The following is a 16,568-nucleotide window of genomic DNA, read 5'->3' as shown; positions in this document are numbered from 1 at the left end:
TTAGGAAACATCTCCCCCTGTTGGAGGGATTCACATTCAAACTGCCATGCAGCGCGGGAGAGAGAAATGATGGCCACAAATTACAGCATCATTTGGCTGTACTGTGTAGTGCCCACACGCTTGTACATGCCATCCTGTGTGAGTGTGACCTAATTTTGCTGCATTATGCTTGAAAAGGCCAGCCAGTGCATGCACACATAACAGAGTGCATCTGAAATTAGAAATATGATGTAAACTACTTAGAAATGCAGCTTGGTAGCTTAGTGGTAACAAATACAGCGCTTTGGTTTACCTCTGTGACCCTCTGTCTCCTTCACGCTCTAATTTTTCCAACCTTTTACACCCTTTCTACCTCTCCTCTGCTTGCTCCTCTTTGTTTCTACTATTCCTCTCTTGTTCCTTCTGTCATTGGTTGGTTGGGCTGTAAGGGGTCACATGTGACAGCGTTAAGAGTCAGCGAGTCACAGAGCAGCACTACGGAGATAATTGCCATGTGATAAAGAGGTGATTGCCTGCTAGCACCAGGGGAGAGTAATGCCATCAGGTTGCAATAAAAAAGCAGATGTCTGACACTAAATGAATGCTGCTGGAGCCCAGGCAACTTTCTTTGCTCGTTTTCATCGAGGCGCACTCATCTTTTGCATCCCTTTGTTTCTCTCTACATTTTCTTCACTCATTTCAAAGCAGCTAAAAGGGAGCAAAGAAAAGGATGTGTCTGTAATGATGAAGACTCCTTGGCTTTGCTCATTCTCTACCAGAGACGTTCACTATGTGCTCGGGAGTGCATAAATAAAAGGGGGTGGCCTGTGAATATAATGCCTTTGAATTTGTGAGGGAGGAGAAAAAAACATGTGAACACTGTAACTCTGAACGGAGTGAAAACGGAGTAAAGTAGTTTTTCCTCTCAGTCAACATAACTGCTCTTTGATTTTTTTTTTAAAGTCAGATTGTGTTAACCGCTGCATTCCAACATAATTACATGCTTGAGTTTCCAATTTGCTGGATTTTATTTTGGAACAAAGCGCCAATTAATACAAGAGTTTTTATCCATGACAATCTGACAGATGGCATTACAAGCCGCATTATCTAAGACAATTGGAGCTAGGAGAGAGGATGGTATTCTGGTCACGCTAGTATTTACTCCCACTTCGATTTTTACTCCATTCACTTTCACAGTTTGGAGAAGTTAACAAAACAGTGGTAGTTTTTGTGTAAGCACCAAGCTATAGGTGTGTCTGCACACATTTATTCTAAAAACATAAGACAAGTGATTTTAATATAATTAATTCATAAACAATTAATTCCCTTTTAGTTTGACACTTTTTTGGATTTAAAAGCCAAATTTCACAAATTTACAATTACTAAATTCAAATTGGTTTGTTCAAGGTTTACCTTGAAAATGCAATTTTAAGACTTATCCTAAATACTGTCCTGATTCCAACAAAAAATACATTTTTACTTTTTATTATCTCAAATAAGATACATATATCACAAAAAATGTATTTATATAATATTCTTAATCTGTAGAATTATTCATTGAAGATTAAAATGTTGAGGTATTTTTTTGAATTATCTAAAGATGATCAAAGAGCCCACATTCAATGGCAAACACTAAAAAGCCAAAGAGTTTTGATTTGTCCACAGTAATAATAACTGAATGGCAAAAGACACATAGGGTTGCAAAATCCTTTCTGTTTCAGATACAAATGAATAAAACACCTTTGTTGACCCCTCGTTCAAACAATAAGGGTATTGTCTATTTAGGTTTAAACTTTTTGATCCACAGATTCAGGGGTTTAAGTTTGAAGAAAAAAAGAATAACAAAAGGTCCCCTCAAGTCTAAATTCTGTTGGTTGTTTACATAAGCGCCAACCACATCCAAAATATATATACAGAAAAACACTTAACTATAGCTCATCCCTACCTAGTCCCTTTGCTACATTTTGGTACCTGATCTTTAAAAGGTGTGCATGTTAAAACACATGCAAACTTGTTTGCTGGTCTTTATACAAGTTGCAAAGGAATTAGTGTGTGCAAAATCAGTGTGTAGTGGAGTCAAACTTTTTCTGTGCGTCCCTCAATGAATATTTAGATGATATTCCACTGACTAAACCCACAACATTCTGGGTGAAAGATAACCAAATAAAGTACTTACCACCCACAAAGCTATGTATCCAATCAGAAAGGTTTTGCAGCTGCAGCTTTTGCATCCACTTTTATCCTAATATTTAAAAGTCATAGTCAAACTCAACCAACCAGAGTAAGCAGTAAAAGATCATGGTTCGAGCTCTGGCTCCACCTACTTCCACCATTGTAACACTGGTCAACATAACTCATTATTACCATCATCTTCATAGCTTAGAACTTCACTTCTCCTTTACAGCTCATTTTATTCATTCATTCAAATTTAATGGGTCAGATCGTGTCTTTATGCAAGCTTTACCCCTCTTGCATGTAATCTATGTAGATCACCTATATGCACATTTATGATATACTTTAATTATTTTTATACACTTTTTTTAACATATGCAATTAAGCTCTCCTTATTTGGAATCTTTAAAGATCAGGCTGTATGTATACTTCAATGACAATGCGTTGTTTTGTGATTTTCCCATGCATGTTCTTTGTTTTAGTCTCTAAAAGGATTAAATCATATTTTTTTAGAAAGGAATGATCTGGATTTGTGATATTGATGACATTGTAGAAAGAACTACAGCCACAATAAAGTAACAGTTTAAATTTATATAGCTTAAGACGGACTCCAGCAAGAGACATTCTCCAACAGGACAGCCACTTTAAAATTACCTGACAGAGGAACTCAGGGAGATATAATAACTGCCTTTTCTGTCACCATGTCAACAAACAAAACTGCAACTGTCTGTACCTCTACTGGCATCATTAGCATCAGTAAGATTTGATTTCTGGCCATATGAGGCGATCTCAGGCCGCAGCCATGAGCGGCTCCCCTGACACACACAAGCCATGCAGTATTAAACAGATGCAGAGAAGGGGGCAAGATGTTCGGCCCGCTGTGTTTCTATTCCTATACCACACAAGTCTGCTTGCCTGATGGGCAGCTATACAGCTTGCAAAAGATTATTGATTCCCCAGATAAAGCCACTGTTTTACGAGCTGCAAAGCCCATAGTATAATGATGGATTTTATTCTGAATTAGGCAGTCAATGTGTTTTTTTTTATTGTTGTTGTTTTTTTATGTTTGTTGTTTTGTTTTTTGCACCAGAAAAATTTTAAGCAGAAAGGACACACAAAAATAGTCTAGATTACTATTCATGCATGTGGTGTGTGTGTATGTGTGTGTGTTGGGGGGTTGTCTTTGTTAGCGAGTGAGGTTTAAAGCAGCGGTGCATGTGAGCATGTCCTATGCATATGAATAAACACTCCTTGGGCTGCATTTGATGGGAAATGGCTTCAGTTCTCACTTCTCAGTTCATGCTAAGCAGAAATGCAAAGGGGATGAAAGACTATTGATTGTATCACTTTGTTGGATTGTCCAGCAAGAGCAAATAGACATTAACACAGTAAGACCGTGGTACTACTAACATGGCCTGAATTGAGTTTGAAACTCAATTTTTCTAACCTGATTACTTAGCAAAATACAGTAAATACTTATAATGGAATGTTAGAGGGAAATTAAAGTATAATACGTAAAAATTGTATTTTTTTTGTTATAATAGTATGTTGCCTAAATAATATGCTTTATTTAATTTCCTTTTATACAGGTACATAGCCTTGCAAATGTATTCAAACCCCAAGATTTTTTTTTTTTTTTTTTTTGCATTTTGTCATGTTACAAACCCAAACTTCCAAACATCTTACGGGAACTTTGTGCACAATTTTGGCATAATAGGAAAATGATGCATGGTTTCCATTTATTTGTTTGTACAACTAATTGTGCTGTTGTTTTCTAGGTATGTACTCAAAAAGTTCTTACACTTAAAATTCCGATCACACCCAGGTGAGCTATAACAGGCGTTGTAATAATTATCTCACACCTGTGAGTAACACAGTAACTCTGCAGCACAAATTAAATAATTTCAGGTTGTGTTTATGTGTGAAAGTGTTGCAGGAAGAATAACATGGCAAAAACATAGCAAGACAAGTTTATTTGTATTATATATTTTAGTAATAATACCTCATATAGTGCCGTACAGGAATGGCACGTTAAAAGAAAAAAGAAAGTACATTGTAGTGACATGACAAAGGCAGGTAAAGAAAAAATATGGACTTTAAACTGATCATGTTTCAGTAACTGTTTTAAATAAAGTGCTGAAAGGCAACTCTAAACAATTAGGTTTATAAGCTAAATTTAAAGCAACGTAGAGTTTCTGCATTTTTACAGACTTCTGGAAGTTTTGTTTGAGACAGGTGAAGCATGAGTACGAAATGCTGCTTCTCCATTTTTGGTTCTGGTTCATGGAATAGAATGGACCTAATAGGGTATCTTTATGGGAGTTGATACAATGAAAACAAATCTGTAATGTGGTGGTAAGCCACCTAATGATTTATACTTAAAAAGAAATATAAAAAGAAGTATTAAAGTATATTCTTTGGAATATGGGAGCTGAAGTAAGGACTTTAGAACTTGTTTTGTGCTTTACTTTTTTAGTTTCAGTGAGGATGCAGGCAGCAGCTTTCTAGATCAACTGCTACTTTCTGTTTTTTTCTTAAACAGAAATTAAAAGACACTGTTAGAGTAATTTGTTTGTTTTTCCCAAGGTCCTGCTGAAATCTTTGTCCCTTAATCATGTAAATGTTCTCCAAGTTATAGAAGGCTGACTATAACCATCTTGGTAAATGGTATTGTAACAGCGAACACAACAGTAAGAATAGGCAGCAGACATAGATTGGCACATGAGTATTAAGTGTAATTATTCAAACCCATCAATTTGTAGCTTTTTAAGCAGTTAGAGTTTCACAAACAAAGCTGCTACAGAAGATGGCTTTAAACTTTGCAAGTCTTGGAGCAGGTTTTAAATATTATTGATTTCACTGTTGCTTTGTGTGGACAGCATTCCCTATCCAACCAAATGGTTTAGGAGTTACTTACAATTTATTGTTCTGGTACTTATTTGTTAAAGGTTTTGGATGATACATATGTTTTTCTACTTGCTTTTTTTGTGTTATTTTCTGTTTTTCTCCTTTTCTAAAGTTCCAGAAAATAACTGACATTCACAGTTATGTATAAAAGGTGATAACATTTCAGATTATGAATATGTTTTTGAGGCAGTGTCAGTTTAATTTTTGAGATACTATTGATGGAAGTGACTTAAACTGTTAGGGAAAGTACTGATTTTGAATTCAGTACTTGACAATTCATTGTGTAGCAGGACTTTACAATGCTTTACAAATGGACTATTTTAGGAAAAGTGAAATTGCTAAATTGGATATTGGATACAAAAATTATATTCTGCATACAGAATGTGTTTTCAGAGAAAAAAACTCTTTTTACAGCTATGTGGTAAATAATTTACAAAATTGGGGAAAAGTTAAGATATGACTGAAAGTCAAGCTTTGAGTTGTAATCATCACAAACTCTTTAGAAAAATTCAACATGAGCCCATGAAATAGCAGATGAGAGTAGGAGGCAACTCTGGCATTTCTATGCAGCCGAGCAAAGTATTGTGAAGTTTGACAATTATTAGGAAAAAAGGCATTGTAACTCTGCAAACTTTGCCTGTCCCTTGAGCACAGAGATAATGTGCACATGTCAATGCCTTGATTTGTATGAGCCCAACAGACAGCTATTAAATTGTTTCTGCAGCTGGTGACAGGCTTCCTGCTGCGAGGACGGGCAGATTCACTAAACATAGGTTGACAGGCTTCTTTTTCTTCTCTTTCTTTTATTCCGCTCTACTTTCTTTGCACTTCCATGCACTATCCATCCATCAACATCACCATACATCCCTCCCTCTTGTCTACCCTTGATATATTTCACTCTTCTATCTCTTCTTACATGTCCTCCTGACTCGTTGGCCATTTGCTATTTTCCATCGCCATCTTTCTTCCCATCACCTTCTTCTCTCCATCCTGTCCTCCACCCATCTCTCCATGTCCATCTTCTTTAGCTCATGCAGCAGCAGGCAGCCATCATGGCAGCAACCCACGGCGGTTATCTTACGCCTAGCGTGGCCTTCCCTGCCACACAGATCCACCAGATGGGGGCGCTCAACATCAACAGCCTCCCACCAACTCCCATGACCCCGGTGTCGGGTGAGTTTCATCAAACCCTTGGTGAGCACTCAGTTTCATTCCCTTTCCTTTTGTAGTTGTGTTTTTGTATTGTGGTGGCAAGCTAAAGCCTGTTTAAATAATGTGTGTTTATATGTTGTTCAGTAGTGTTGTAGTCAAGACAACAACAACCGAGACCAAGAAAATAGAACAGGGGTGGGCAATTGCAGTTCTTGAGGGCCGGTGTTTTGTAACTTTAAAAGGTGCCTTTGGTTCAACACACCTGAATTCAGTAATTAGATGATTGAGAGGACTCTGCAGGGACTGCCTGCATACTGAGGAGAAAACTCAGCCACTTGATTAAGGTGTGTTGGACTAAGGATGGATCTAAAAGTTACAGGATACTAGGCCTCCAAAACTGAGATTGCCCACCCCTGTCTCTAAAAGTCTTGGCCTTGTCTTGGTCTTAGCCTCTGAAGGTCTTGGCCTTGTCTGAAGGTCTCGGCCTGTAAAGGTCTTGGCCTTGTCTCAGTCTCGGTACTCTCTGGTAATGGTCAGTGTGGTCTTGACTCTAACACTATTGTTCTATTGCTTGTTGCTGTGTATGTCTGAGAGTGTGTCCCAGTTACTGCTTCAAACTAAGGACCATTTTTCCAATTTCATCTTCAAATTTGGGACCATTTGTAGCAAAGTGAGCATATTTAGCTGGTCCTCACTTCCTTTTTTGACTAGCATGTTAGGGCAAAGGAGGTGTGAATTGAGTAAAGTAAAGTTTAGATTTATGCTCAGCATTCCCAGGTAATGGTTAGGACTAGCGGTTTTGTGTAGGCTATAGAAAAGGTTTAAAATGACTGAAAAATCAATGCAAGTTAATGGAAGTAAACACATGGTCCTTGCTAAGTATAGACAAGAAAAGGAGTGTGAGTGTGTGTATGCAAAGCTAAATCTACATCATGGCCTTAGGAAAGAGTGCCTATTTACTGGAAACCCAAAGTTATTCCTCTGGAGAGTAAGAGAAAGTGAGAAAAGATTAGCATTTTTTTGTTGTTTGTGAATGCTGAGATTTTTTGTTACTGTACCAGTAGCAGAGCAAAGAATATCAATTACTAATTTTATAGATAAGGCATTCATTTCCCTGTAGTATTTTGGTATTGTGCTCTTAGGCACTTGCATATTGGCTACATGAAGTTGGTTTTATTTTCCATAGCAAACAACCCCTATGCACATACACTGCAAAGGACTTTGAAACACCTACATGCTGCATGAGATTTGCTTATTCAGCAGTGTTTCATTTTCTTTTAGAAAGAATTTCAAGATTCTTCACTCACCAGAAGCACAAGCCTAAATAAATTATACAGTATGTTAGTCTTTGTTGTGCTCCACTATCATTCTTTGTCATCTCAGCAGTATTTAGTTTCTTCTGCAAAGTCTTTGGTAACTTTAAAGCCCCTCATCTCAGAGACACAGCCGTCACCAGTACAGAGATTTGTTTTAAATGCTCTTTTAAGTCTTTATAGTAATACAGATTCTACAAAAGCTTTGCTTTTTTATGGGAAAAATATTTTGTTCTCTTGTCAGTATTTTGTTGGGTCTTCCCACGCACAATTCCCACCCGAATCAGAACTTGGAGGAAGAAGAAACAAACCCAATGTGGTCTTGAAGTCATTGTGAGCATGTTTGTGGTTAATTTTGTTCTTTTAATGAGAACTGGATGGACAGATTTGAATTTGGTGTATTTTTTCTCTGTTCTATGCTGCTTCAAAACGGCACATATAGGCAGGATAGATACATACATACATACATACATACATACATACCCCCAGTGATGTCTAGGTAAACCCTGCCTTTCACTCGATTGTTAAGCCTGTGTTGACAACATTGCCTGTCAGCAGAAGCAGATCCAAATACATCCTGTAACTGCGGGCCAGAGGTGGTTAAGATCCAGAAAGTAAAATGAAAGAGTTTGGTTCCAATCCATTTCCTGCTCCCCAACGCAGACTGTAGGCTCATCTTCTGGTTAGTTAATCAGGATGTAAGAAAACTAGAAGGGTATTTTAACTAGACCTGGATTATCCACCAAAGAGGGGTCACCAAAAATCAACAGATGAAGAAAGCAATTGGCCAGATACTGATGAGAATAAGAAAAACAACAAATATTGACCAACTTGTCCACAGATACTACATTGTTTTAAGATTAAGGATTTCAGGACAGCCTATTTCAGAAGTCTAATCCGAAATTATGTAGAGCTTTTCTGAATTATCATCCAGAAGAAAAAAACATAAAAAAATTAAAAAACAGCCAACACCTCAGTCCTACTACCTTCCCCAAACTGTCACCATTAGAAGAAACAAGGTTTGTTAGGAAGTTCCAGAAAAAAATATAAAAATGGAACTTGGAATTTGATAGATTTATTTCACTGACCAGAATTGAGTTTTATATTGCCAAGGACAAATAAATACATCTTTGCTCCAAAGTGGACACAAACACTGATATTTTCAGCTCCCCTAACTTTCAAGCCACTATAAATGTCGATTAGAAAAAGATTTTATGGTGAGATGAAATAAAGATTGAGCTATTGGCCACATTGACAAGAAATGAGAGGGTATTGATGTGTAGGGCTATCAACAATGATAGGGGTAGCCTTATGTTGTGAGGCTGCTTTTGTTGTACAGCTCAGGAACAAAGGACTCAAATGCAAGACCTGACACAGTGGATTCAAACTCAAAGTTCCTTTAATACAGTCCCAGGTTGAACACCAAAAAATCCAGCAGAAACAGAGGTATCAAAAACGGAGGCAAAGATAGGTCCAAATGAGAGCTGGGGTCAAAACACTAGAAAGCTAAAGTCTAACAGGCAAAAAGGCTGGAACGATAAGCACTAAGAACCAAGACGAACTGGCAAAGGGAAGCTGCAAGAGTGGGAACTAAATAGTCTAACAAATAAAAGAGGAGCACATACACCGGGTGAATGGCATTAGGCTGTGGCAGATCCTGATTACAGGAAGGAACTCAGGAAGTGAAGCTGCCTAAAACGAGAGAGGAAACGAATACAAAAAATAAAACAGGAAGTGAAAAGAAAAGGTAATACAAGTGACATTTATCTAATCAGAACTGCCCCTGACAGCTTTGCTATCATAGGTATAGGTGCGTTGCATAGTGTATGAGAGGAAAGAGGAGAACTAATTTCAAAATTTGGACAAAATTCTAAACACAGTTAATCAAAAGTTTAACCGTGAAAGAATGACCTCAAACATACACCAAACTAGGTATATAAATTGATAAAGCAGATTAAGATAAGATTTCTGTAACATTCCGTAGCATAAATTAGTTTGAAATATAAAGACTGAACTTAAGATACTGAAATCAATAAACTAAGAACTTTGCTACAAAGACCAGAAAAATATGCAGCCAGAATAATGCCAGTTTATTGGTGACTACAAAAAGTGGTCTTGTAGGATTTGTTAAGCCACCGCTATTAGATAAATTTCCAACTTTGTTGTTTGTTTGTTTTTTTATTGATCCTACATGGTAGATACAATTTTTTTATTTAGTTAAGCGTTTAACCAGAACAACCCTGAGCATTTTTTTTAAAAATCCTTAGGGTTGTTGCTTAATCACTGCACCCTATTAAAATTTACCATCTCTGAGAATGGGCACCTGCACCTACAGACAAATGTTCTTCCTTAAGTATTACCTTACCAGTTGATACTTGTTGTAGGCCCACACAGTATCGTCTTCAACACTAGGTAATATATGTAGAGAGAAGAGTCATTTGTCAAATATTCACATTGATGTTTTCAGTGCAAACTGTGCACTTTTGGGCAGGCATAATCAATCTGAGACAATGATTAAAACCAGAGCTCAGTCTTGCTGAGAAGCTCTTATTTTTGACAAGCGAAAGCAATGACAGTATATTGCAATTCAGACCTTTGTGTTCAGTGCACATACCTGTATTTTTGCAACACAATGGTGCTGATTGAAGATAGTGCAATCACATTGCAAGCTCAGTCCGTGTGTGTGTTTAGTTGTGTCTCTATGTGTGTGGGAGGGATGTTCTTGTGAAAAGCTTTGTCCTCCATTCAACTAGGATTGTTTGTGCATCTCTCGGCCGACAGTCTATAGAAAACTGAATACCTGCCTCAATCTAAAAGAAATTTGCTCATTTTTCTTTTGTCATCTATAAGTTAAGCTCAACTTTTGTTATTTGTTATATGTAAAGAAAGGTAAGTGATAATGATCAATTAATGTTAACTATAATGTTAAAAAATGATCCTGTATTTGTGCAATTAAGTCAAGATATGTTTCTCATTATTCTGCTTATTTGGGATCAGTCTCGTACAGTATATTACCTTTTATTCAGAATTTATATATAACAGATAATCATTAGGAATTAAATCCAATACTAAATAATTTATGTGATAAAGTGTATAAATGATTAATCAAGCAAAGAAGAACAAATACAAAGACTAAGAAAAAATAATTAGTTTATGCTTCTTCTCAGACCACCTTCGTCTTTCTTGGCTGAAGAGATTTATGTGTTTTTGGAGAACAGTCTAGGAAATGGTAGTCCTTTATTGATATATGGTACAAGTTGCTTCTACAGTAAGTTCTGGATATCTGGAGGGATGCACTTTGGCTGACTTGTGGAGTAAGTTTGAATGAGCCGGTGACACCACTTAAAACTGATGAAGAGACACAGGGCGAACCCGCAAGGTGTATTGAGGAAAAACTGAAATATCCACACTAGAGTCAATGGAAAAAGACAGATTATCTTTGAAAGCTTAACAATTATTTATGTAATTATGGATCATTTTAAAAGTTTCTGGGTTTTTTTTATTACCTTAACAAGAGCTGAGCTGTCAGGCTTCAGTTAGGCCTCTAAAGGTTGCTTTGCCACCACTTTCTGAACCTAGACAGTGTTTTGACAACACCTACAGTATACAACGACATTTTGAAGTGAACAAGAGTAAAGCACTTTAGATTGGTTTAAAGTTCAGACCTGAGCAGGACTCACTGCAACTGCTTCTCCATTTGAATCAAGTATATTTGAAATATGGCTATTTATTTAGTTTTCACGAGCTTACCCTTTCTCATTGAATATAATGTATTCAGAATCCCAGGGAAAAAGGATGGTTATCATAAAGTTTCAAGGACTGTCATAAATATTCGGTCTGTTATTCCTCTTTGCTTCATTCATTTATTTGATTTAGCTGGCAGCAGCTGCAGGAATTGGTACCCTGGCCTGCTGATTCTAGTTTGCACAGTTCTATGCCCCGAACCCCCCCTTTCACACACACACACACACACACACCCACACACACACAAGCCTCATACTTGTGACTGTGACATATTTAGAGTTCATTGAAGGAATACATAACGTTACTGGCAAGGCTGTCTGTAAAAGTAGGCCAAGGAATTCTGACACTACTGAGAGACTGTAGGATGCCTGCCTCGATTCAATGGAATAATTCATCGTAATATCCAAATTTTATTTTAGAATATGTATCTTATGCATTAAAGTTGTCTCATCAATCAAGTGATGGTTTTTCGTTCAGTTTATGTTTTACTCTTTATGTTTTGTATGTAAGGTACATCAAACTAAGAAAGGTTTTTCTATCAATGATTTTATAGTCATCATCTTTTTAGAAATAATCAATTGAACAACATGTTAACAGCAAAATATAACAACTTATATGGTAGCATAAAGGTTCAGAGGTTAAGGGTGTCTCTCCCGAAAACAATTAGACACGCACTCAATCAACAGATGCAAAGCATTTAGGCTTGATGGTGCATAAGCCGTTTGCCAGATGGCTCAGCTGATTAGAGAATGTATCCTTACAATGATGCATGATGATGCTTTTTGAAAATAATGTTCACCAGGTGCTGCTCCCTGAGTGCTGCAGAAGAAAAGAAAGTTAAACAAAACCAAGGGGAGAGAGAGGAAAAGCCAGGGACATGGAATGAGGGAGAGGGCAAGATAAATGCAGTAAAAGGAAAAGAGAAATGGAGAGAGATGTGCATCCCGCTGGGTATATGTGGCAAAGAACACGCAGTGTCAAGGATGCTTTGTTTGGGATGAGAGAAGTGTGTAATCAAAGTCTCTCTAATGTTCTGCTGTATAGTGCTGTTCTGCAGTGAAGACATACAAGATGCACAAGTGCACATTAGACAAAATGTACTGCAGACTCTGCACAGCCAGGGACAACCCGCTGACAGACAGACTGAATGTGGCACGACATCCCTGTTGGATTCAAACACGGTTACACCACTGATGCAGAACCCTTCCATGGTGACAAACACCAGGAAACTAATGAGCTGTTTGACGCGCTGATCTTTCTTAATACTACCTGTCCTCTGTGGCTTCTGGCCATGTGGTTTATGGAAACATTAATTCTAAAACAAGCAAGTGATGTGGATGAATAAGGTTAGAGGTTTATATTCTATGAAATATTAACTAACAGGCTTGTGACTATGAATTTTAAAGATTTCATGGCAAAGTAATTCATCAAATACTAACTAAATAAAACAGTGACCTAATGGAGCACCTTAGAGTTGACCTTCAGCTTTCAGTCCACATCAGTCAGTAGCTTTCAGTCAGTTTCATTTTCTTACTATATCAAATGGATAAACATAAGACTGTAGCATCTAACATTTGATAAAAAGCCTTCAACAAATAACTAATATCAATGACCATTTAGGACAAGTCCCACTGCCTTGCACTGCTGCTTCATCAAACAGGAGGTAGTACTGTAATGCAATGACTCATTAATGTGCAAGGGAAAATTCATTGTCAACCTTAAATCCTTGAGTACAGACATTTACTCCATTCATCAAAGCTATTTTTTATCACCCTGTAATTATATAGCAACATTGCGCTAGTTGTAGCTTCCCACAAAAATATGAGGAATGGTGCCAGAAAAAAAGCAATAGCTTTAAGAAAAAAAAATGTCTAGCCTTCAGTCTATGCGTCCCTTACTGTATCATAGATACTTTGTGAAAGGCTGACAGATTTTTAGGCTTAAAGAATTTACAAAGAATGACCACTGGAAATGAAAGAGTTAATATATTATGCATGTTTGCTTTAATGCTATGGAGTTTGCTCAAAAGCTACTTAAATGTCATAATGTTGACCTAGTGTCAATACCCCTGAGGCAGAGAAAAAGATTCAATAATCTCATCATGCTAATTGCTTGAAGTGGCTGCAACAGCAGTACGGTATAATCTTTTTTATTATTATTATTATGAAATCAGCTCATATTTTATTGACTACTTCATGGACCATTTCTATAACATTGAATTTCCGCCATCATACAATGTGGAAGCAGATGGAAAGCAGCTTATGAAAATGAATAAACTGAGTTGTCCCTGAAACTCTGAGATAAACGGGAAATAACCAGTGTGTCTAAGGCTGCCCTCCTGCCATACATTTGCTACAGTGCAGGAATCAAGACCTCAGTACTTGGTTAGATTTGGTCAATTCTGTAGGAGATCATAATGTGGTTCCATTATTATTTATTTTATGCTGTTTTGATTTGGGCCTGTTCTGTTCGATGTTGGAACATAAATGTTTTTGGTTTATATTGGTTTATATTTTAATCTTGTAGTATTCCCAGCTTTAGTATGTCTGGGCTAACAGTAATATCAACTACCACATTAAAATATTGCCAATTAAAATAAGATTAATTGTATTATCAAGGACAAAGTCATCAACTCCCCAGTTTCTGATGTGGCTAAGAGCTGAGATTCTGATTTATACAAGCAGAGTCACAGCTCTTTATTTTACTGGGATTACTCAGGGATCATAAAGCCCACCACATTGCTGTAGTAGTGATGTAATGAAGAAAGTAAAGGCCTCAGTATGTGTCTTCATGTTTTGTGAACATATCATTGCAAACACACTTTGGTAATCTGCACTGTCAGTTTAGAAGCTGCACCACAGCAATCTACTCAGGCAGGCCTCAAAGCATGATTCACTTTTTTTCAATTACTCCTTGTTAAAGTAATAGCTATCACCATGATTTGAATGGAAATGTTGTCAGCTGTACAATGGCATCTATAGAAGAATATTGAAAAATTTGGACTTAAAGAGATTACTGAATTAAAGTTTTATATTTATGGATCACACAAAAGTAAAACTATGAATTTTGAAGTTTTATACATTTTATGCTGATCAGTAAAATTTTGCAATGGCTATGGTAGAAAAAAGGTATAGTGAAGATTAGCTCATATAATGGTACAGCGTAGCACATGCAGCAGTTGGAACCCATTAACTAAAATGTTGCTGCTCTACTTCCGTTTCGTTACGTTGAACAGAACCGTGAGTTCGTACAGCTCTCTAGGTTATTCTTTTATCAATACATTGCAATTCTTTACTTGCTATTGACGTCACACCTGCCTCATTACTTATTTGTCTCATGAAGTGTTGGACTGCAGAACGAGTTGTTGATTAGAACCACGTGTTTAGCTAGCATTCAATCATCATTTGATTTGATCATTTGCCTTTTGCGTGTGTTTTTTTTAGGTTTTTCTAAAAGATTAAATCGTGAGACTGATAAAGGATACTTTCGGGTTCCAGCTATCAAAAAAGGGCCTCGCACTAAGGATTTCACATAAAGACGCAGGAAAAAATGGCTTGCTAACCAGTAACAGCTGTATGTTAAATGGTCCAAGATAATTGTTCATGTTGCTAGAACCCGTCAAAACAGCATGATTTAGATCTATATTAAGATCTATATGCTCTATTTGAACTTTTTTTGTTGACAGACACACATAGCAAGTACAAGTTCATATAATAATCGTTACTTACACGGCTATTTAAGATGCAAGATTTGTCTTTCAGGATCTTAACTCTGATTTCTTTAATCCATCCACAGACGAAAAAGTTGTAGGCATCCATGTTTTTCCAATTGTTTGGCAGTGCAAAAGCTTGTTTGTAACACTAGATAGTTTGAGATATCGGGGAACTCGCAAGTTAAATCATTCTTGGATAAAGCATAAGGCTCTATTCCGTCACACAATTCGACTTCCAAGAATTAGAATCTAAAGCATGAAAATATTCGGACGAAGAGTAACATCTTCTTTGCACATTGGCAGCCATTTTTAATTGGCCTAACCAAAACTTCATTAACCAGAAGTAACTGTGTCACGTCATTGCAAGCCAATAATTGTTGGAAATTAGTTAAAGACTCTGCAAATGTACTGGTTAAACATCTGATGAACAGTTTACCTTTAGTGTATTTGCACCTCTAAGTTAACTGAAATGTTTATTTTTTGGGGGTTTGAGCTTTTAAAGTTTATATTCTATGAGAACATAAACTGAATTAGATGCTACAGTCTTATGATTCACTGATACCAACCAATTTTAGAATCACTTTTGTTTCTATATACCAACTCACAGTGCAGTTCTTCATTAAAAGTAGTACATATACCATAAAATTACACATTATGTTTAATCATACTGATGGATAGCCTTCCACATCAATTTTACATAAAATCTAGCTTGTTCAATCTGTGCTTTGTATTGAGTTTTTGATTATTTGTTCCCTTACAAATGTTTGTGTGTTTCCAGGTAATTGTTTACAGATAAAACGTAAAAAAAAATATCTTATCTAGCGTCATAAACTTGGTTTTGAACATAATAAAATGTATTGACTGGTTCTACAGCAGCTTATCTCGACCAACAGCTGCTGTGTTGACATAGCATAAAAGAGCAGGTCATATTAGACTGAAGTAAACATCAATATTATGAGTGGAAAATAAATTGTTATATTAGGTCATTCCATTTAATGGAATGACCTATGATATTTTATTTGCAAAGTAAAAGAACATAAATAGGACATCTTTGTTTTTTAATTACCATAAAAATGTTTCGGGATTAGTTTAATTCTCACAAAAAAAGAAAAATCAGACAGAACCAGAACTTGGTTATAGTCTGTCTCTAATAAGCATTTATTAAAAAAAGATGTTATGTGTTTTAAATAACACACAGGACTTTATTTAGGTTCTCCTTATCAAATATGCCCATTTTGTCCTGTGATATATATTGAATGTCTCTATGTGGTTTTGATATATTCAAACAGAAAAGCCACAGACTTGTCATTGACACATAGAAGGCCAAACTAAAATGAAAAAAACACACCTTAAACAACAGAACATACTATGGCTTGATAAAAGCAGGATGGAAATCTTTGTGTTCATGTGTATTCAAAGTTGTGTGTTAGCAATATTGCACTACATACAAGTTGATTTTCCTAAGAGATAAGTAATAGCTTACTTATTTAAAGACCAATGTGTAATATTTCATGGTTTTTATTGGTATGCAAGCTGGCCTTTGAAAAAGCTCTTTCTCCCATACTCAGATTTATTATTCACAGCAGACA

At 36.5% G+C, this 16,568-nt stretch overlaps 1 protein-coding gene across 7 annotated transcripts in view; it reads left to right on the top strand.

The window, feature by feature from the left end:
- Positions 1-16,568, top strand: part of celf5 (CUGBP, Elav-like family member 5) — a 55,949-nt gene that overhangs the window by 25,762 nt on the left and 13,619 nt on the right. For 3 of the 7 annotated variants that reach the window (XM_015397470.1, XM_015397469.1, XM_015397471.1), the window contains exon 4: positions 6,087-6,231. In XM_015397470.1, the coding sequence (XP_015252956.1) occupies positions 6,087-6,231 (145 nt within the window). Of the gene's footprint in view, positions 1-6,086; positions 6,253-16,568 lie in introns of all 7 variants that reach the window. The other 4 variants (XM_015397465.1, XM_015397466.1, XM_015397467.1 and 1 more) reach the window with 2 other exon arrangements.

The sequence above is a fragment of the Cyprinodon variegatus genome, unplaced genomic scaffold (genome assembly GCF_000732505.1).
Source record: "Cyprinodon variegatus isolate N-32 unplaced genomic scaffold, C_variegatus-1.0 Scaffold864, whole genome shotgun sequence".
Classification (NCBI taxonomy): Eukaryota; Metazoa; Chordata; class Actinopteri; order Cyprinodontiformes; family Cyprinodontidae; genus Cyprinodon; species Cyprinodon variegatus.
Note: the sequence above shows the minus strand (reverse complement) of the source record. Positions and strands in the feature narration are given on the sequence as shown.